Here is a 23,536-nt window from a genome sequence, read left to right on the forward strand (position 1 = left end):
AATCAAATTCTAGCTACCAAGAAATTTTGTGGGCAGGGAAAGCTGCTTTAGTACCTGCATGTGTTTTAGAAGGTAACAGCTTTCTGGGAGTAACTTAATAAGTCAAACAGAAATGGGAACACAAAACATTTCCAATACCTGAGGGCAAAGAAAAGTAATAAAAAATATATTCCCATATACAGAAAGTGGCAGGGTGCAATTAAATGTTCACATACAAAGCAATGTCTTCAGAGTAATACAAGTTTTCCTAATCACTTTACAAAATAAAAGGATCTAGAAACTCCCACAATTAAAAAAAGAAACCCAAACAATGTAAGAGGAGGTACACACATTTTATGATCAAACTTTACCATACCATAGTTAGTATAAACTGCTTCAGGTATGTACACAGCTGAAACAACACCTCTTGAAGTGGCTATCACATTAAAATGAAATTCCAAATATCTGCCTCTTCTAGAAAGCTGAAACACATCTCTGGGGTATCTTCCTTCCTAAGCCTCTTCCTTGTGCATGGATGTATTTTTCCTCTCCATAGCACCACATTCTACACTGTTGCACTAGTTAACACATCCCCTGAAGATACTGAGACTTCTCTGGTTATACTGGCAGGAGAAACTCTCCAAAAGTAAAACCCCTCCTTTCCTAGTATAAGAACTGATGCACGTCTAATGAGAATGCATCAACTAACTGGAAGATGAAATGTTTGAAAAGAACATTCTATTTCCAGAACAAGTAAGCAGTCTGTTTCCCCAACAGCTTTGCTACAACTGTCTTAAGACAGAGGTCCTTTTTACATGAGATCAGCCTTAAACCACCCTGCCTGGAAGCCCCTATTATCACTGTCAGTTTTGTTACTCTGCCATCCTCAGCCCAGCTGATGCCTTTCAACCACTAAAATACTGATCACTTTGTTTATAAGTGATTAGACTAATGCATTTGGATGCAGCAACACTTTGCTTTAAATACGAGAGTACTGAACTCACAATATCTCCCTGTACCAGCCACTTGAGAAACAATGAGTCTCCCAAAGAGATCGAGGTCTCATCTGACAATTGCTGTAGCAGGAGCGTAATGACTGAGGCAGTAACTGAATGAGTTTTACTCAGTTTCTTTTCATTTAGTCCATTTTGTTCTTCAGTACAATAGCTGTCTGGTTTTCTGCTGCTCTGGATACTGACAACAATATCCCAGGACCTCATACGAGCAAGAGAAGCGTCCATATGTATTAACAAATCATCTTCCGCACTTTGATCCTTTAAGATTACATAGTGCTAAGAAATAAAATACACCAACTGAAGTAAGTTTTACAAAGAGGAGCCTCAGCTGCACATTAAGTTTGTTGTCAGCATGACCCATGCTCTCTGGGCAAAAGACAAAGTCAAGACCAATGAAAAGCTGACAGAGACAATGGCTGGAGCTGAGATTCCTAAATTGCAGTGGAACGCTCAGATTTTGTCTTGCTGTGCATAGAATGTGCTAGGCCAGAGTCAAATCTGAAGTTCAAATTCACCCAGTGACACAATCTCACAGTGGGGGTAAGTGACACCTGGTAAGCACAGGCTCAGAACTCCCCAGCATTTCATACCAAAATACTCATGCCTCCCCATCACAACGGGTTGATTCACTATGGGAGGTAAAGGCAAGACTATGAAATGCACCAACCCCAAGTCAGAGCTAGAAACAGGCATCAGAAGATACCAAGGGGCACAGGTCTTCTCAACACTAGAAAAAGGAGCTGTAAGAATACCAAAATACAGCACAAATGCTTTACTCCCTTCACTTGCAGGCATGTGTCCTTATTGCCCTCATTCACCAAACCAGATTTCAGCTTCATCTACCCACTGCCAGTGTGGGAACAAAATCAAATTGGCCTCCTTCACTCACAAACAGCCCCCCCCAGACAAGCATAAATTCATTTTTCCAAGGTAACAGCTTTTAAATCACTTTCAGTTGGCATGAATGTTATCAGGCAGCATATGCTTTCTACCAGCAGTCAAACTGATGGATGAGGCATCCACACCAAGATAAAGCTCCCTATCCCACATGTTTTCTCCTTCTCTCTGGACAGTGCCTAGCTCTGGGCCATGGCTAATGGTGGCACAGGCTCACAGAGCTTTCTGGAAGAGTAAAAGCTTGCATTTGCTGTTGGAAGGCATATAGGCAGTTCTTGTCAGCATTTTCCTGGTTTTCCTACTCCCTCCCCACTGTTCCATCTAGAGACAGCTTTTTTTCCCTTTTTGTGTCTCTTCCACGAGTATGCAAAATGATTTAGTTTGCAAAAATGCAAATACTGTCAATTGTTTAAAAATATAAACAGCTGCAGAAAGTGTTGAAAGTCAGTTATAAAAATGTAAAAAAGGAACAGAATATTTATCAACAATTAACTCAAGTAGTTCTTCCTGAATTGTCCTGAGTACTCCTCTTCCTCAAGTCTTTGTAGATAGTCACATACAACCCACTAAACATCTACCCTTCAGAGGTATCCTGCTTAATCACATACAGAGAAAGTGCTATACACAAAATCTACCAGCAAATGGCAAAAAACTTTCCACTGCAGGTGTTCAAATTGTTACATACAAACTGGATTCTTCCAGCTCCACTGTAAGGAAAAGTGAAGCATTGTATGCAGAGGAGACAGTGAGCCAGATCATGGCCACAGTGAAGTTATTTTGGCCACTTACTCTACATGACTGAAAACTTAGCTCTAACCTAGTGTTAGAAGCTCAGCACTGGATGCAGAAGGGACTAGGATGGGTCTTTGCCACTGGCACAGAGAAATAACCAAAGATGCCAAGTGCCATGTCAGAAATGTCTTGCTTATCCCAGTCCTGACTGCTGTTTTTAGGAAACAATGACTGATTTCTTCATGTTGTCTCACTCATCACCCTAAACTCCAGTAGTCTGGAATTACACACGATGCCAGTCTTCTAGCAAATACAAACCGTGTCGTTTCACTGGATTCAATGGCCCACGTCTCCCTGTAATTTATCAGCTCCAAGATGACTGAACTCACTCGACAGCAGTGGCAATACAGAGCAGTGTACATGCTGGAAAACCTGAACCAGATGCTAACCTCACTTGGGATTTCAACCAGTGCAATTAACCTAGTGGAGTTGAGACAAATTTACATTGTGAGATTAAATCCAGTCTTTTATTTCTCTAGAATAGAACTTCCTCCCTTTTAGATAATCTTCATCCATGTGGCTTCTCTTTTCCCTTTTGCTTAGTCTTTCAAAAACCCAACAAATAAAGAGGATGGAGTAAAGTCTTAGGTATTTATATGGTGCCTATGATCTAGGCATTCAAGCACTGAGTAGAGCAAGAAAACTAATGTAAAGAGGTAAGCATTAATACAAGAAAAGATGCTTACTGTCACAAACATTTCCCTTTAAGTCATTGTACAAAATACAAAAGTTCACATTGTGCACCAGATTTTTGTTTGAAAGGTACTCAATCTATTAGAGGTAGACAGTGGCAAGTTGCGATTCTCTCTCGCAAGTAGGCTGTGGAGTTCTATCCTAAGTACTTCAGAATGTGTCCATTTAAAGAAAAAAACCCCAGAAGTATTATTAAACTTGTCACAGGGATTACTTTTTCATAAATATTTTAAAATGTCATATTTATAAATATGTATGCTAAATAAAACCAGATCGAGAAACAGTTCAACAGTCCTAGCCTTGTATTGCTTTCTCTCTATTAGAAGTGGTTGTGGGGAAAATTCATTTTTAACTTCTAAAAATTAAAAAAAAAAAAAAACACAAAATTTTTTTTTGCCCTGTATCTTGTACTCAGATCATAAAAAAGGGACTCTGTACAACATGCTGCACTTATGCACCAGTCCTGTGGAAGTCTGTATTCCTTAAGTGCTGCGCATCAGCGAGCGATTTCACCTTTCATCTCCAAGATCCTCTTGTTCCTTGACTCAGGAGCTTCGAACAGACATGATTATTTACACTATTTACAAACAGAGTGTCCAAGCTCAGTGGCATAAAGTGTCCTGTAAGAATCGCGTGAGCTGCCGTGACCTGAGTTCAGAACCTGAACAAGTTGATAAAGTCTTGTGGCGAAAGAGAGGTGGAGCAAGTCTCCGGGTTGTTGGCTGTGCAAGGGTGGTCAGTACCCTGAGAAAGGAGAAAACAACTCCATTTAGAGAGACTGCAGACAGGGTGCCAGAGTATCAGCCAACTTTGCACTGTTCCTCTGCCAGACATACCACTTGCAAATAAAGCAGAGCCCAGAATAATATTTCTACTCTCATGGACAGCTCAGAACTCAGCTTTGTATTTTAGGGACTACTGGCAAGTCATGGGAAGTAAAATCAGCAAAGATCCAATTCATTCTTTCCCCCTCTTCTGAGGGAAGACAGGCTGGAGCCTACCACCAGTTACAGGAGTTAAAACTCCAAGGATATGCCTTGGATATCACCATAGTGGCCAGCAGATTTTTGTCCTGAGCCATTCTGTAGCCATCAGCTCTTACTCCAGCTAATCCTACAGTCAAGACCTCCACCTCCATGTAGTGGGTAGAAGGAGAAGCTGGCAGTGCTAAGATGAGTTACTGTAGGCAGCCTACAGCATGCCCACTTCCTCCCCTCCATCCTTGATGGACACTACCCTTGTTCAGCATGAAGATGAGATCTCTGAAACACTACGTTATCTAGGCAAAGGAACTGCAATACCCTAAATCACTGCAACCAGAGGAGCCATTGGGTGCCCTGTAGCTCTGTGTCCAGTCGAGTTTTTCCCACCAGCACATCATACCTTCCAGGAGAGGATGTGGCAGTGCCTGCACAGCTGCAGTGTGTCACCATACTGCTCCTTCCGTGGGTAACACCTTATGAGCTTGAAATACATCTTCTTCCAATCCAACTGTCCCTTGTCAGATAAGATTAGCCGTTTGCGAATCTTAAAAGGAACAAAATCATAATTGCAGCAGGAAAAAAAATGGTTTGTTCTTTCCAACTCATGTTCTTCTCTTCTCCCTCACATAAGCACCATCCTTATCAGTCCCGTAAGAGTTCCCTTGTACCACTAAGAAAGCTCTGAATATCCAGCTACAACCTGGAGGCAATAGCCTCACCCAAAATTATTATCAGAGTCTGCCCCCATTTCGTGAACATTACTGTATGAAAGACTCAAACCATGGGAAATATTTTATACTGGTAGCCACTGTGGCTGGCTGACAAGACATCAAGTATGATTGCATTTAAGTTTCAGAAGTATTTTGCTTTTTCATTGACTCTAAGAGTCAGCAATTTGTCACATTAGCTTGAGACACTTAAGGGCTCATTAGTTGCAGAGACTGGATTTGAATTTGTTAATAGAAGTAACTTCCCCAGAGTCACTTCCAAAGTTAGATCCAGAACGAGCAAATAAAGCCAAGTCAGCAAAGAAATCTGGCATGTGGTCCCTGAAGTGCAGAGATATGGTATAAACATCCTAGACATTCCCCCATAAACAGACAGGGATTTTTGTTTGTTTTTAAGACTTGAAGACCTCAGATGGTTACCAGCTTGCAAAGGGCCAAAGATGTTTACTCAGGTACAATCCACATACTGTCCTGTCAGTCACAAACCAGCTCAGCGGGGATTTCTTGCTCCAAAGGGCACGAGAGTACAACTCATTGCTCATGGATCACATCCACAGAGATTCTTTGCAAGGGTGTCAGTCCCTGGGATGTCAGGGTGATTGCAGGAGCTTGCCTGCACGCTTTCCCCACACACATGGGGTGAGAAGCAACTGCATGACTTGCAGTTGTTACCACCTGGATTAGGGTTGAAGTTCATCATACAACTAATTCCTCAGGCTCCTATTTCAGGAATCATTACTGTGGCATGCAAAACTCTGCATAGATCATCTTCACAATCATTCCCCTGCCAGTCTGTATTATCAGCTTGCAGCACAGGCCTTAGATTTAAGGCACAGTCAAGTAAGAGTGTCCTGCCCATGTGTGTTCAGCTGCTAGCGGGGTACAACAAGCAGCTGATGGCAGTTTTCATCCCTCCTTGTACCTGTCTGTCCGTGAAGTGGTACTGGCAGAGTTTCTTCCATAGCAGCCGGTCTTCACTGAGCACTTGCAGATCAGGAGCCACCTGACCAAGGCTAACCAGGTCTCTCCCATCACTCAGTCGCTGCATGATGTTCAGTTGCAAACACAATGGCAGGTCTGTGAAAGTGGTTCCTTTAAAAGCAGGCTGGAAGAGAGAAAATTGAGCTCAGGAGAAGCCAAACCCAAGCAATTCTTTCTTGCAGTACAGTTACTGTTTTGAAAGCATTGTTCTTCACAGAGAATAAGCAGCAGCTCCCTCTTCTGAATAAGGAAGCATTTTACATACAGACGTTTGACCTTCTGCCCAAAACCAGTTTGAGATAGCCCCAAGGAAGGGGCTATGCATTTGTATTACAGTAGTTAGAAGCAGTCTAAGCTCTTTTCTCCTCTTTTTGTCCATTCCATGCCCATCAGTCATGAGGCTGTTTCCTGAAGCACCACCACCAGTTTTCACTACATCAGGACATTAGCTACATTGTGATATCAGTTATTAACCACCCAAGCCTCTCCACCACAAGGAATGCTGGCATTACTTCTCAAGTTCAGCCTCCTGCTACACACACTGCTGGGAATCTCATGCTCTTGTGACATATTTTAGCTATGCCATCACAGGATCCTGCTGTAACCACAGCACCGCCTGATGAGTACCACCACCACTATTTTTCCCAGATCGCTGCTGGCAACACTAACTTTTCCTCTGTGAACATGGGAAGGGCCTACCCCTTTCCCATCAGCTGCAGCCATGTTGTCACATATAAAAAAAAAACCACCTCTACCCCCTGCCTATGCACTTTTGCCCGGTCTACACAGGGTCCAGAACTGTTTGCAAGTCCACACAGCAGCACAGCTCCAGGGCAAATTGACTATGATGAATCTGAAGGTCCTGCACTCAATGAAAATCCAAGGCACACACAGGAGCATGGCAGCAGAAAGGACCACAGCTCAGGCTCCAGCTGCTCCAAAAACAGCCCCAAGCCTTATTAAGGCAAACAGCAGCTTTTAGGATTGGGTCCTAACAAAGAAACAATGTTAGATGGATGTGCCAAGTTTCTCCTTTACCCTGCACAGAGATGCTGCTATTTTAAGGCACAGTCACAGCACCCCTCTCACAATTGGCAGAGCTATTAACTGTTTCAAACAAGAAGCACGTGGACTGCCATCAGAGGAACAGTGCATGAGGCTGCTTTTAATCGTAATGGGATAGCTGGAGATGGGACCATATATGTGGCACTCCACAGGCATAAGTCTGTCTGCATATGAACAGTTCACACCTTCCCTTCACTGACCCAGTGGCCTGTCCATCTGGACTATGTACTGCCTGGTACCTGCAAGGACTGGTTTTTGCCACCTATGTGTGCAAGACAGGCCTGAAACAAGCCCTTCAGAAGGGGTGAACTGCCTCTGCCATCTCCAGAGGATATTTCTTCCCCTGGCAGCTTTAAGACTGCATGCTGAGAGTTAAACTGTAAGTGTACTTCCTGGCTGTACATAGGTGCTTCCTTGATACAATCTAGAAGTCCAGATTCAGCATCACTGCCCAGCAGTGCAAAGTGCTCACATTTTGGGGTGGCAACAACACTGTGCAGCCTTGGATCTCCTCCTGTTGATCTTTCTTGATAGCATGTCTTCTGCATTCTCCTGCACTCCCTCCACAAATAAGCTTTGCTAGAGCAAGATTAAGCTCAGAGGCTTTTGGGTCAACCTCCGACCCCCCAAGCTGATGCTTGTGCCTTATTTCTGAAGGAGCCAGTGTGACTCAAGCAAATCCCTACATGTTTTCTGAGTCAGCGCCAAAGACTTATCTGCTACTTCTTTTCCCTCAGTATTATTTTCCAGGACTTCTCAAACATTACTTTTTTTGGAGAAAGAACAGACTAGATCAGAGCAGATCAGTACGCTGTCACTTTCTGGACAGAGTTGTCTTTTTTTTTTTTTTAAGCAGCTCTAGCACACAAGACTTTGCAAATTATTTTTGTTTGTTCCTTTTTATTAAAAAAAAAAAGTTTAGGTTTTGGCTGTTGCAAGGCATTCCTCCCCTCCAGAAACAGTGTACTGTAAGTAACTGGCTGCAAACAGCTGAGCTTGTTCCTTCTTATAAACTCAGCTGGTTTTGTTCTAGCTTGACCTGAAGTCATCTTCAGTGGCATGAATTTCTTTTTTTCAAGTTTAACCTCTTTCCTTTATTTTAGAAAAACCTACATGCAAGTGGGTATAAAAGGTAGTTCTATTCACAAGCAATATTTTGATATCCTTTTGTATGAATAGGCAATTTTTAAATGCGTATCTGTATTTTATGAGGGGAGGAGGGAGGGGGGGAAAAAAAAAATCCACGAGTGGATCCACTAGTGAATGGAGCAGGAGGTGGTAGGTCCTGACCTGTGGTGCACTCAAGGCAGCAGATGCCTGGGTGGAGCTGCCCCTAGCTGTGCCTAAGCATGAAGCAGTTCCCCAGCTTGAAGATCTGCTGTGTACCAGGAGTCACCCCACAGCTGGGCCAGTGCTTGCTCTGCAAGGCAAAGGGAGCTGCAGCCCATCACAAGAACTGGACACCAGGAAGGACAGGAGAGGCAGGGCAGAGACCATCAGAGACCACCACTTTACAGCTCCTCAAAGTCCCTGTGATCTCATAGAGTTCATTTCCTGCATCCTGGTGCCTCTTATTCTAACTGAGGGACTGGAAATTGATTCCTCTTGTTCCCAGAGAGCACAGACACATAAAATGATGAAAGAAGGCCCTTTGCTTAATCCTTTGCAAATGTCCCTCTGGTTGGGCCACCAGGGAGAAAGGTGCTTTTTATATTCACTCAGGCCACGTTTTTGTCTGATCAAATGGGAACTTCACAGTCCAGTTCACTGCAGAAAAGTCCAAAGAGCACACCAACACAGAACAGCACTGGCAGAAAAGCTTTAGCATTTCTGTGAAGCATCCATTCAAGGTGCAAAGTCTCAATAGTCCTGGGCAACGGGTTGTACATGTCCCTGCTTGAGCAGAGGGGTTGGACCAGATGACCTCCAGAGGTCCTTTTCCAGCCTCAACCCTTCTGAGATTCTGTGAAGTGAAGCAAGTTCAGATTTGGTTCTCATGCAAAACCAGATTAGGAATTCATCAACTAATACATCTTTCCCATCCCCACAGACACTGTTAAAAACCAGATGTTGTGAAAGCAGGACTCATCTGGCTGGAACAGGAAGGTCCAGACTACTGGAAGGATCATTTGCATTTTCAGCCAGGAGCCATGAAGTTATGCAGCTATTTGGAAATTTGCATTTAATTTACAGATTAAACAAATTAAAAAACCCTCAACTATCTGATAAACAAGTTTTGAAGGCAATTTTGACTCTTCATACTGAGGCCTTGTCTCTGAAGACTCAAGAGGGAGAGATGGTTTCCTAGCCAGCACTGTTTGCACAGCACTTCACAGCTGTTAAGCAGTCAGTGTGACCAGTAATAATGAGCATGATTCTGGATTGTGTACACTGAGTTTGGATGCATTCCTGCTTGTGTCCCTTAATTCAGTTATTATTGACAACTCCAGGTCCTTCCCCAGCACTCTGAGCTTGCACTGGGAGCAGAGGGATACAGTTGCCCAAATGAGGTTTCACAAAGCAACCACATCACTTATCTTCCAGGATTTCTGCTTACCCTGGTGATCTGAATGTTGTTCAGTTGCTGCTGCCAGTGGAGAATGCTCTCCATCCGGTGCACCCACATGTTGATGTTTCCAACCAAGACAGACTTGCCAACCCGTTGAACTAAGGTGCAGAGGGATGTGTAGAGGGTCTGCAGCAATTCCCGTATTAACCTGATGTTCTGCTGATCTTCAAGGACTTTGGAAGAACAGGAAAAGTTAAACACTGAAATTACCCAATCCTTTCCTGAATCTACATGTTTAAGCAAATCAGCTTATCTGCTATAACCTCATGAGCCAAGCAAGGCAGCCTGTGCTTTTCTTTGGAGGAAAGCACTTAAACATTAGCCAGGCACAACAGGTTACACAGCAGATGGAAAGAGATCCTCCCAGGATAAGCAGATAAGATATCTACCCTCTCTGCAGCACTTCACATTTCCAGCCACTGGCAACCAGCCAGTGTTCCTCTGCGATGTGCAAGAGGTGTACCTCTTCCCCATCTACCCCAGCTGATGTGTGGAGACAGCTCAATCAACTCTTTCATTATGCATACATGCACTAACAGGATGCTCTTAATTCCTAGGCTTCAGCCAGGGCTAAAGCATCAGGGAGGGAAGTGCCACATCTCAACCACAATTCAGCCCCTCTAGCAGGTGAAGACAGCCCTTGAGCTTTCCTTTCCTCCAGAGCAGTAGGAGCACTTGATACAACAAACTGGCAACAAGGCAGCAGCAGAGACTGCAGATGTGCCAGGCTGGGGGCAGAAGCAGCCAACTTCTGCAGTCAGAAATAGGACTCAGTAGGATGCAGAATAGATGGTAGCAAGGACAGTTGGAGATACCTACCAGAAGCCAGACATTTCTTCCCACTCCACCCACTCCTTCACTAAGGGAAAGTAGAACTGCACTATAGAAATAAGCAGTAGTTCCCCTCTTCACACTGAGGATGTGGTTTACACAGTACATCAGATTAAATCAGACTCCTCCTCCTCACTGTTTCCGCTTCTTACCTTTTTGCACCACTTTTTCCAAAATATTCATGTAGTTTTTCTGGGCAATGCCACTCAGTGACGTCAGCTGCGACTTTGCTATCAGCTCCAACAGCTGTGGATAAAAATAGAAGTTGCAAGCCTTAGAGCACAGAGATACCTTTCTAATCTTGACTCCTGGTCACATGACACAGCAAAACAGTCCAGAGACTTGTTTGCTGCTTGAAAATAAAGGCAGACAGAACAGAGCAAACTAATGCAAAGAGGGAAGAGAGCAGAGACCAAGTAATTAAACCCACTTCAACAGATGTGGGGGAAAGAAAAAGGCATTCTAATGCTTGGGGAAGGGGGCAAAATAATTTCATGGTTTGGAGATGCAGAAAAACCACAGGCAATGCTCAGACTGACAGCCTCTATTCACACCAAGAAAACAATGAACAGTCAACATTACTGTCCTTCACTGGAGTATAAACAAGCAGTGTCAGAAGGGAACATGAGCAAATGCCTGTTTGGATGGGGACATTATTGATGGAGCATTAATGAGAATCAGACTCCACGATTTACGTCAAACTCCTGGGTTGCATGGGTTTTGTCACAGTGCTGTCGCCACAGCAAAAAGGTTAAGCACTATATTAAAAACAAACCCTCCCCCCAAATCCTATCCCACTCAGGGTTTCCTCCCCTCTTCAGCTCTCACAGCTGAACACCAAACCACCTTTCCCTGTTCTGTTTACTCGTTAACCTCCTCTAACGGAGATCTCACTTTTGCTTTCGATTAGGATTTGCTTCCCATCACTAATCTCCTGAAGCATGTACAAGCTGAATGCTGAAGTTGGGCTGCAGTTGTTAGAAGCAGCATTTCCCATAGGGAAGATGCCCTCTTCCCAGCTCTCTACCACCACAAGAACAGCTGTAGAAGTTTCCTATGGATCATGCTCTGCAGAACATGTGGCCTGTGATCTTCCAGACCTTCTTCCCTTCCCCCCATCATTATATAAATACAGACTGTCCACGTGTCAGTCCATTTGTTTTGGATGTACATAGCCTTCTCTTTTAATTTAGAAAGGAAAGGGAAAACCTTTTATGCCACAAATCAATCAACACATCACCACATGACTAGTTTATTAATCCTTTATCATCTGCAGCTACAGTATCCCATCACTGGCACTGCAGAAAGCCAGAGAAGGTGCAGCTACTTGTGTCAAGTAACTAAGACAGCTTTTTGACAAGACTTGATAAGTCATGGGCTGAACTGTTTGACCTGCAACAAGAATGACAAGAACGTATCCAAAGTCACCGGCAGCATGCCATGAAGCAGGGAGCTCAGGGAGAGCTGTTACTGCAGTCACTCTCCCACTTGGCTTCTCTGGGGTGCTGCCATGTGACTGCCAGCTAGGAGCAGTGAAGTCACCTGGAGTGACCAATCCCTTCTTCCGTTTAACATCCAGGCCAGCACCATCAGATGGCTTTGAATTTACATTCTATTAATACCTTGCACTTTGCATGACCAGAAGAAAACAAGATGAAAAAAAGACCTGCGCTAACTCCTGTGAAGGGCAGACTGCCTGCTTTCTCAGCTCGTTTTGGGGAAATAAAAGATACAGGAGAGTTGAGTAATATTTGGTGCACAGGCATCAATGCATCTTCTTGCTGTATCAGCTAAACTGAGATCACTACAACTAGATACTCTTTAAAACATGTCAATTTGCAAGATGTTTTTGAAATTTGATAAAAGGGCTTCCCCTCCATCCCTCCCCCCCTTTTTTTAATACTGGGGGGAATAAATTAAAAAAAAGTTTTCCAAAGTGGTCTCCAATACTCTGCTCACACTGAACTAAATATTTAGCCTTCAGACCTTTGACTACAGTGATCAACTCGCCAGGATCCATCTGTAAGTTAGTCACACATGTACCCAGATCAGCTCTTCCATGCATAAACAACTGCTGTCTCCAGACTGCAGTGTTCTGGAACTGGCACAGAGACAGTTTCCTCCAGGCTGGGCATTAGCAATGTGGTGCCCATTACTGAAAACACTGAAGTGCACCCAGTGATAAGTGTCATGTAATGCAATACCTTAAGAGCCAGATGCCAGGGCCATTCTTTAAGAGGCACAAGGACAAAAATCTCAGTTCCTTGGAGAACACTAAATTGGTATAAAATTAATTTCCAAAGGAACAGATTCAAATTTGCCTCATCTGTGTTTATGAAGGGTCAATTTATGTTCAGTGAACCAGCTCAGATATCATGTGTTACCTCCTTTCCCCCGCAGCAATAAACACAGGATGAAATTCCATATGAAAACTATGTTGTGAATACTTCTAGGACCACGCCACTTCCCAAGGAACACTGGCTGAACACTGCCATGAAAAGACATTTTTCAGTCTTCTGTGCTCATACAATACACAAAACCCAGGTAAGCAATACAGTTCATTCACCCATGTCCCACATGCTCCAGTGCATCGAGGGTCTTTTAGTACTGGCACAGACCCATCAGAGTAAGGTCTCAGTTAATGGACTGCCAATTCGGGGTCTACAGCATTATTAAAATAAAAATCAATGGTGCCACTTGCATAATGCAGACTGAAAGCAGATTGGTGAATTCAGATTAACACTGAGTAGGGTGAAGGCTGGAGAACTACAAGCATGTTTTATGATGCAACTGCATTAAGTCCTACCCACGCTCAAGTGAGAGGGACAGATGGTAGGAAAGAGTGCACAGGGAAAGGTTAAGAGCAATTTTAAGGTCCACTTTTCAAAAACAAAGTGATTGCATTACAGCTGATTTTGACCAGGGCTGGGAATTCTGCAACACTTCCAAGAGACAGAGCATTAGCTCCCAATTCACTCCAGCTCCTCAGAAGCTGAAAAATGTGACCTGGTAGCTTCCCTAGAAAATTCCTTCCTGCCACCTCACCCCCATTTTGTTTGCTCTCAGAGGTCTGCCAGAGCCAGAGAAAAGGCAAGTGACAGAACAGATTACTCCAGAGCCTCTGCAAAGTTGTCAGGAAGCAGCATCTTCCATAGCAAGGCAATAACCTACTCGCTTCCTCACAAGTGTGGTGGGGCTCCTGCTCCAACCCCACCAGGTTTGAAGTGGCTGGTGCCAGGGCAGAGCAGGTCCTTCTTGCATAAGCACAAGGGAAAAAATAACCCCAACAGTGCTATGTGGCAGGGAACAAGGGCTCCTGTTTCAGGGCCATGAAAGCAGTAACAGATGCAGGGCAGCATATGCATGGTGTAACTGTGACGGATGGCACTTCTGACACCATCCAGTTCAATACATGTGCAGTACATACCCAAATAACACAACAGCTAGGGGCTTGCAGCACAGAGGCAAAAAGCTTCAACAGGCCTGCTGCACCTAGCAGGAGGTTGTAACCTTGCCTCAGAAAGGGAAGAACTTTGTAATGATGAAAAATACAAGTTGGAAACTACTGAAGCATGCATCACCCAAATCAGCTATAAGGGAGCTGAACTACGCCCAGGGGGATCCATAAGCTCCCCTTGGTTTGGGATGCAGCTCCTCACATCTGGACTACTTAGAGAAACGTATTCCAATGAAAAACACCTCCAGGCCCTCCTTGCTCTCACAGACTTTCACTTTGTGGCTGAAATATCACATTGGCTTTTGTTAAGGTAGCAAAGCAAGAGCAAGGAAAGTTATAATGATTTACAGCACAGGTGCTGACAGATCTCCATGAGACAGCATCAAACTGATGTTCTTTCACCACAGCATAAATCCAGGACTCCCAGAGCCAAGTGTTACAAAAACTTAAATTTAAGAGACAATTTTAGCAGGCTGCACACTATCTGCATTATGTTATTCCAGAAGAGCTGTGCCCATGCAGCTTAACCTGACCTAAACCTTTATGATGAGAAACAGTGCCTTCCCTTGAGATATTACTACACAATCATCATACAACAAATCTTTCTGAAAGAAGCAGGCTGCAAAGCCTCACTGTCATCTGACCAGTGTTTCCAAAGGAGAACCAGTAACTTCTGAGCTGCAGGCACTTTTGGCTCTGCTCATACTTACCCTTACAGAACACCTCCAGTTTTGTAAATCAGGAAGACGAGAGAAACCAGGGCTGCTTCAAGAGCCTCTTTTTCTCCAGACTAAACAAGCCCAGGTCCCTCAGCCACTTCTCACAGACTTGTGCTTTAGACTCTTCACCAGCTCCATTGCTCTTTGCACAAAATTTACTAGGGAGAAGTTTCTTCCCTGAAAACAAGCCTTGGAACAGGCTGCCCAGGGAAGCGATTTAGTCATCATCCCTAGAGGTATTTTAAAGATGTGTAGATGTGACACTTCGTGACATGGCTTAGTGACAGACTTGGCAGTGCTAGGGCAATGTTTGAATTCATGATCATAAAGTTCTTTTCCAATCTAAATGATTCTATGATTTGAACAGCAGTTTGGATCCTCTGGGTCAATCACACTTCCTTACCAGCTCTAAAAGGGGGACATTGTCATGTAACCTGTAGGCAGATGCTGTAGTTTAAAAGATCAGCAGGGACCATGTCACAGCAGGACTACTAAGCACTCTATCAGCAGTCTGTCAAAATGAGATTGATGTTGGAAGAAAATTTCTTCCACCTCAGTTACATGAACTCACTGGCAACAAGCGATGGTATCTGCCCATGAAAAAATACCTGCCAAGCTTCTTGCAGCTCATCTCCACCTCACTTGAAGGAGGTGCCCATTTTATCACTGCACCATTAAGAATAAGAAGTTAGTCTGAGTATCTTAAGAAGCAGACATTTCTGTGCAAGCATGAAACAAAATCAGCACTGAAAACATTGTAGTACTTATATTGAGAGAAATGGAGGAAAGAATGCTTTGAGAAAGACAACATGTTCAGCCTGAAAGCCCATTTTTGCTATCAGCAGTGACAGAGCTTATTCCTCTAGAGGGCAAGTTTGGGTATAGCCAGCAGATCCCCAAGCCTGCAGTGCTTTCTTTCTTCCCCTACAGACATCCTCAAATTCTCACCTAAGCTTCAACCCTAAATTTGTCTCCTTGGAAAGCATTTGCCTTAGTTCATAAGTAGTGTGACATTAATCAGATACCCCAAGCAATGGGTGGAACTAGAGGGAACAAGGAGAGGGAGGGAAGGGAAAAATGTTTTGCCTGCCAACGTTCAGGCATTTTCCATGTGATAGATTGCTCATCTGCATGCCCTAGGAGGCTTGCAATTTGCAAAGGACCATAAACAAGATCCACATCTAGGCAGAACTTCTCACAAGTAAATCTGGCACTTACGGCATTTTATGAGCTACTATGCATCAGGGACTTGGCTGATACAAGCCTCTCATTTTAAGAAGTCAGATTTATATTTGATCCATGGCACTTAATATTTTTCTTTAACCTAACAAACCTTAAGTCAGTTTTAACTAGAAATCTTCATACTTCTCAGTAGTGCTGTATCCTTAAAACTGCTAGGGGAAAAACTACTCTGAAAAGCTCAAAAGAGGTAATTTGTAGAAACAAGAACACATCTTGGCTTCCATACACAATGCTATCTGGTATGCACAGAAGATTCGGGATGCTTTTATGAAGTCTTTATGGGAAAAAGGGGAAGAAGGTCAGCCTGAGCCTCCCCACCAGATCACATCGGCTTCACAGAAATTTGAGTTTGCTCTTCAAAAAAATCAAAATGGGACTTTTGCCCAATCATTAGTCCCATGTGAGAAAGCCACCACAGCACAACCTGTGCTGTGAGTTTGAAATTGAAATTCTTTGTTGTCATAAGATAGAAAGCCTGCCAAAGGGACCTCTGGAGCACCAAATACAAGTTCTTTTCTTTTCCTCCTTCATAGCTGACTAAAGGGGTTTATAGCCTTGAACTGTTCCTTCCACAATAATTCCCATAAAGATGACACATTTGTGTACAGATATTCTGTATCAGAAAACACCAAGTACTTCAGTGCTGGTGATCAGTTTCTCTGTACAATCAGGAAAACAAATTGACTTCCTGCTTTCCCAATTGACTCCCCCAGCATTCCCAGCCTCTGCCACCACCCCTGCAGTGGGACATCCAAGTGATTGCCAGTGCCCTTCCTGCACAGCAGGTGAGTAATAACTGCCAATGCCTGTAACCTCCCCAAGGTGACAGAGGTTTGCACAACTAAGGTGAACTTGCTAGATCATTTCTTTCTTAGACACTTTTCATGACATTTGACTCGGCAAAGGGAAAGCAATACCAATACTGCCTGCTCCAGAAACTAAAACCTGAACAGCTGGTGCCTCACTAGTGATCAACTGCTGATGAGATGTGAAAAGGAGCTGTTTATAAACAGCCTCAAGTTAATAACAGATTTTAATCTTATTGAATTCCAAACCTTCATAAGCATTCTGAAATCTGAGATCAAGCATCTGCAGCCCCCAGGACAGTAGCACCCCCAACCACTACCACCCCTCTTAGCTACCCAGAACCAAAAGAAAAACCCTGTTATGCAAAGCCAGAGCATGGGGAACCTGGGGCTGATGATTCCCTCCTACCAACTAACAGCATCAGGACTAAAATGCTTCACCCACTGAAACTGCTGCCAGTCACAGGATTAAGAGCAACTATAATCCTTAAAAGAGAAGTTAAAATCAGTGCCTCCAAGAGGTTTCATTCTCAAAAGACTTGGTTCCCTAGACTCCCTTCAAAGGAGACAAAGCTCCACAGTCCTTGTGGAGCTGAAGCCTTCTGTGAAGAGAAGTCCCCACTGCTCTATAGCCTCTGCAGACAGCCCATGCTCCTTTTGGGACTTACTTTACAGGAATCATATTTGGAAGCTGAACTAAGAATTCAGGAGTTAAAAGCTAAGTTTTCTGGGTTTCAGAAATTAATTTCACAACCAGAAAGTAGGAATGCTAGACTAGAATGCTACATTACTGACACCTCCCTCCCTTCATTTTAACAGATCAAAGAGCAAGTTTTGGGCACCCATCCACAACTTCTATCAATTACATCATGCGGCAAAGCCCAACACCCCCATGCTTGCATGCTTGGACCTCTCTATCACTCAGTTGGTGCCAGGTTCAAAGCCTCCATCACCATCACAGTAAAATAAACCCTGACTAGTCACTCACCCTCACAACATAGTTGAATCTCCTGGAGTCCAAGATAGCACTGGAGAAGTCAAGTCGGTTGAAGGCTTCTCCCAAGGTGCAGTAACCATGGCGCTGAGAAAAGAAACAGTCTGGGTCATGTTTTGGCAGACATGAGTCCGGATAGCACCATGAAGACATGACCCAGGGTACCTCAATTTAGCAAGCTAATGGGTACAAACCATGGGACCAGATCACAGTCAGAGAAAGGAGGCCTGTCTCCCACAGAGCTGCACTTGACATCAAGAGTGGGCATGGTCCAGTATAGATTATGGCAGTTCCCCAAGAATCATCCAAGCTGTGCTCATGACCTATGAATTTACTGGTGAGAATAAGCCACACATTCCTGGGGTTCAACATATAGTGTGAGTTCAGAGGGGTCCCATAGGGCCACTTCTCTCCATGAGCTCAAGTCATTGTGATGAATTCCAATGATTTTCCATGTTAGGACTGTACTGGGTGAAAGCCAAGAACACTATTATGGCTTGGTCTGCAAATGGCTGTATTTTTTAACTGAGGGAAGCAAACAAGTCATATTTTAAACACATGTACAAAGCCTTGTACAGCAAGCTCTGGCTTCCTGATCAGGGCTTAAAATCATTACTGAAATTCCAACCACAAGCCAGATCTCCCACTTATCTCTTAAGAGCTTCTGCTGATTTATATCAGCACAGAATCTTCCACCACTTGGAAAAAACAGCAGAAAAGGGAACAAAGAACCTGCAGAGTCACTCACCTCTTTTGTGCTCCCCTTGTGAACATAGATCCACTTCTCCTGGTGGAAATCTGTTTGGACAAAGACATTTTGCTTAGCTCATTTTCCACGCTGCAGCAGGCTGGATCTCAGTTCTCCTCAACACTCATTGCCCTTTTAGGGCAAATGAAGTTATTTTGTGTTTACCCCAATGCACTTGAAATCAAAACTAGCAATTGGGATGAGTTGGTTTTTCTCTGTACTGCTTCATTTGAGACTGCGGTTCTGAGCATTAAAAAGGGCTGTAAATGTTTAATCTGCCAGCCACAGATATACCATAGCACCTCCTCTTTGGTCACAAACAATGTGTGGCTGACAGCCAGGTTTTGTTATTGATTTTATTAACTATTCATTACCTTGGCTGCAGGCTTAGGACTGAATGTCAAATTTGAAGTTGAGCAAAAATGTCATGAGACACCAGGCATGTGAGAGAGCTTTTAGTAGTGAGGTCAGGCTCCGAGGAACATGCTTGTGCTTGCAGCTAACTTACTAAATAATAACCTACTTGGGACCAAAGTTTTCCTATTTCTAATTGCCCCTCCCTTTCCTCAGAAACGGGAGTTGTCCCATCCACTCCCCAAAATAGCTTCCCTGTACCCACATGCATAAGAGTCCTTTCTGCAAGTAGTTGCTGCTTGATCCTCCTCCCATCATCCCATTCTCACATGAGATTTTGACCCTACTTCCATGACACTAGTAATTAAACAGCTAGTGTAAGAAAAATTCTCCCCAACTTGCTAGACTCCTTTCCTTAAAGGAAATATTATGCTCCTGAGTATTTTTCCACCAGAGAATGAAGGAATATATTCCTGCCTGGTACTGTGAGTCCAAGGACAAACCCAGTCTTAGTTACAGGCATGCAGATCCTGTATCAGGACCTTCTAAAACAGTAGGTCACTGCAGAATCCAGCCAAAAACTGTCATGGTAACATTTATTTGTTCAGAGAATCAAATGTACTGAGGGGCCAACTTCTGGCACCAGTTTCCAAAATCCTGGGGGATGCACAATGAGCTAATAGTAGTGTGGGAATTGTAACTCATTTCCTCTGTGTATGTTTACATTTGTAGCTTTCTAACTCCAGTACCTATCTTGCAATCAGACCAATGCAGACCTTGCTGTCCCTGCAGGCTTCCCAGGGTCCTCCCATAATATACCATCTGAGATCTCAGCTGCTCACTGTGTACAGCAAGATTTCAAGCTTTCCGTTGTTTTGAGTGAGCTGAAATCTTATTTCATTTTTCTTTTCATGCAGTCCACACACAGATAGGATCAAAGCACACATTCAGGCTTGTAGCCTCCAGTAATGTAGATTAGTGCTCAACATGCATATGGAAGGAAGAATAACTGTAGCTTGTTGTGCACAAGGAAGTCTACAGGGGGAAAAAAAAAAAACCTGGAACTGGTTCACTTGAATGTACCATAGGAAAAAATTACCCTTCTTCTGAAACACAAATGACAAATTTGAACACAACAAGCACAACTTCTCAGAGCAAGGATTACTAACAGGGGCATAAATCTTCACATTAAGCTGTATCCAAGTTCCCTACTCAGGTCAAACATGGGCACAAAGCCCTTCAAGGCACTCTGGAAGGCTCTTCAAGCACTGTGCAAAAACCATAGATATGAAGCATTTTCCATTCTGCAGACCTTTTAGTTAAGAAAAAGCCTAAACGGAAATCTTACATTGAATCTTGGCTTTGTTATTCAGTAGGTCTTTTTTTCTCTTCTTGGCAGCAACATCATAGTTCAGGCTGTTGAAGAGATTCTCTTTGTTGTGATCATCCTTTTTACAAAAGCTGTGAATGACAAAGCAAGGATTCTGTTTATTTCTGCAGTCTGATGAACACTATATTTCCTGCAAGGAGAGAAAATACACAGGTGTTCATTGTGAGCTCCAAAGCTGTTTCACTGCAGGCTGCTCTTGAGAAGTCTGCACACCATTTTTGCATCCAGTAATGGTATTTTTAAATGAGCTTTGGGCACCTCATTCCTGTGCTTGCTACCCATAACAGACAAAAACGTAATCCACATCATAGTGCTGGGACACTGCTGGGCAGAATTCTTTTCCTCCCTTTAACCTTTTTATCTTTAAGTAACACCATACCCTCCTACTGTAAGTGGTAGATTCCTCTAAGCCAGGCAGCCTCCTAAGGGAGGACATATTTAGCCATTTCTGAGCACACGCATATGCAGTCAGTATTAACAGAAGAATCCCTACAAAACATTTTTTCAAGATTACTGGAAAAGCTCAGCTGAGGTTCAGACTTGGCTGGTGGCTTTCCAAACCTCACATAGTAGTGACTACACAAATTACAACAGCTAGGATCTCTTGTCCAAGACTGTCCATCTTCTGCTTTTGCTGGCATAAGCTATATTATTAGTGAAGGGAGCTATAACCCCTTATTTCCTTTGAGGGCAATTAAAGACTATCTATAAAAATGCTATGCATCAACATCTCCACATTCTGCAGACCTGCAAATCAGCAGATCCAGGCAGCAATGTGAAACTGAGAAGGCCCTGGGCAGCCACAGCACTGCTGTGCCGATCCCTGGTGGTGGCAGGAGAAGGCAGCACCCATCAGAAGCTCTCAGCAGTCTCCTCTGCATACAGCATGCTGCCCAGAACTGCAAGGATGCCTTGAAGGTGCTGGGGAGAAGACTGGCAAAGAATCTGGGATAACAAAACAGAGCCACCCCTACTGCTCCTGCAGCTCACAAGGGATGGGAGATGGCTGCCTGAAGGTTTAAATTCAAAGGATTTCAGGCACATCTCAGCTGCTGTGGCTAGGACACCCCACAATCCCTGGCAAGCACTGAAACATGCTGCTGCTTGTAGCACTGGGCAAGCTTCCTCTGTGACAGCCACAAGGACCCTCATGCAGCCAGGCTGCTTCGTCTTCAGACATGTTTATACTGTTTAGTCTCAAAAAAACCCCACCCCATGAGCACCATACCAACTCACACATCTGACTGCTATTCAGCACAGGTTCCTGCAAAGGAATGAAATCTGCAAGACAAGGCTCCCTTGTTTCCACTCATTATGGTCTGTCAAGCACAACCACACCACTAACACACTCAGAAGTCACCAAGCCAGAGACTGTGAAGGACCCAGATGGATGTTCTGGTTTGACACCTGCGCATGGTCCCACTGGTGCAGGAAACCTCACTCTGCTTCAGAGCATCAAGAGTTCAAGTCCTCCTTCCTGCTCCACATTTCCCCTCTCACTGGGCATCACAACTGTGGGGAGGGCACCACTCCTGCATGCTCCAAAACAACACTGCAGAAGGGGAACAGCAGCAGCAACGGAGGTGGACAATGTTCACAGCCACAACAGCTCAGGGAACCTGACACTTCCACCAGATGCTGGCCCAAAAGAACCAAAACCTGTAATCAGAACATCTCAGCTAAACATTTCCCCCATTCATGCTTCTTTCCACTGAGAAGACTGAAACCTGAGATCAGAGTATGAAGCAGTTTTGAGATGTTCAAGCTCCTATTTTCAGGGTTGTACAAAATCAGTAACTTGCCAGGTTAACATGCCTCATACAGTGGCAGAATCCAAGCCCAAGAGTGCAAGACAGAGCTGCTTTAAATCTTACATATCAACAGCACACCCTTGACTGTTGACTTCCTACTGAATGACTCTGTAATCTGAAACCTTCATAACAGCAATGGATGAATTCCAGTATGGGAGGCAGAATATTTCCCTGTTCATGTATTGGCAGGTTTCCATACAGTTCTCTAAGGCATCTTGACAGGTTGAACAGTTGGGCATCGGGGCATGGCACTGCAAGGACTTCAGCCTGGGGCCAGCATGTCACATCCTTGCTTTTTAATGGGAAAAGGATGTATAAATGCATGCCAAATTCAGTATTCCTAATGACACTATCACTAGTTTGATGTTTTTCTACCTACTTACAAATCAGATTCTTTGGATGCTAAACTTCAGGGTTTTTTTACAGCTTGCATAAAAGAAAGCAAAGAGAAAGAGACCTTTTACATAAATCTTACTCCACAATAATGTCTCATTAATGGTCCACATTCAATCCAGTTTGCTCCAAATCCCTTGTAATGGGCAGTCCTAACCCATCCCTCACTCTGGTCTCAGCAAATCCAAATCTGACTGCACAAAGACACAGCTCTGCAAGAAAAATCTGTTTTTGAGAAGGGCAATCCAGAGAAAGAGAATTATACCCAGGCTGCTGCAAAGGCTTCCTATGCACACAACTCCATGATGCTTCACCATCTTGGTGTTTCGTGGATGTTTTGCAGCCTGATTAGTCAAGCAGCATGTAATAAACATTACTCATGGTCTAAGGAAGATTTATGGCTTCAGAGACATCATCCTTCTCCATCCTGAAAGCCAGGAAGTTCTAGGAAGGGATGTTTTGAGAGGACACACACAGCTCAGCGATTCTCCCCGGGGTCACATCGCCCAATCGGTGGGGCAGACACTGTTTTCACCTTGCCCTCACTTTTCCACCCCATCCTGCAGCTGCAGGGCTGGCCCAGCCGCCTTAGGGAGGAACTGACACCTCCGTGCCCAGGCGTCCTGGGAACCTGCAGCGGCTGGGGGAGATAAGGTTTGGGTTCACGACAGGCCGTGGAGAGAGCCGCCGAATCCTGCCGCTAGCAAGCCCGGCCGCCTCAGCGACGCTAGGGCCCGGAGCTACCAGCAGGCCCGCACAACGAGGCTCCCACCACCAAGAGCGGAGCAGAACGGCCCCTGTGGCTCAGCTCGCCCCCGACCCAGGGGCGAGCGAGGCGCTGCCGTCCATCTTAGCACCGCTCACCCTCCGTCCCGACACCGCGACCGCACCGCGGCGCCCCCTAGCGGCACGGTCGGCGCAGGGGGCCGGGAGGGAGGGCGGCCGGGACCGAGTCGCCGTCACTGCCGGTACCTGCTGATATCGCCCACGTAGCCGCCGCTCTTCTCATCGAGGAACCGCGTCCAGCCGTCGGCCGTCTTTACCCAGCTCTGCCCGGGAGAGCGCCAGTCCTGCCCCAAGAACGGCAT

General features: G+C 44.5%; 1 protein-coding gene across 2 annotated transcripts; it reads right to left on the minus strand.

Moving 5' to 3' along the window:
* Positions 1-3,778: 3,778 nt before the first annotated feature.
* On the minus strand, positions 3,779-23,536 carry FBXO32 (F-box protein 32). Of its 2 annotated transcripts, XM_054385388.1 has the most exons (9): positions 23,421-23,536; positions 20,203-20,315; positions 18,501-18,550; positions 17,747-17,839; positions 10,687-10,780; positions 9,692-9,876; positions 6,011-6,193; positions 4,761-4,904; positions 3,779-4,121 (listed from the first exon to the last, which is right to left on the minus strand). In XM_054385388.1, the coding sequence occupies exons 1-9, from the start codon at positions 23,534-23,536 to the stop codon at positions 4,032-4,034; spliced, it is 1,068 nt and encodes a 355-aa protein (XP_054241363.1). In that variant the 3' UTR covers positions 3,779-4,031. The 2 variants fall into 2 exon arrangements, with proteins under 2 accessions (XP_054241363.1, XP_054241364.1); XM_054385389.1 differs by lacking the exons at positions 9,692-9,876; positions 10,687-10,780.

This window comes from Indicator indicator, chromosome 12 (genome assembly GCF_027791375.1).
Source record: "Indicator indicator isolate 239-I01 chromosome 12, UM_Iind_1.1, whole genome shotgun sequence".
In the NCBI taxonomy this organism is placed as follows: Eukaryota; Metazoa; Chordata; class Aves; order Piciformes; family Indicatoridae; genus Indicator; species Indicator indicator.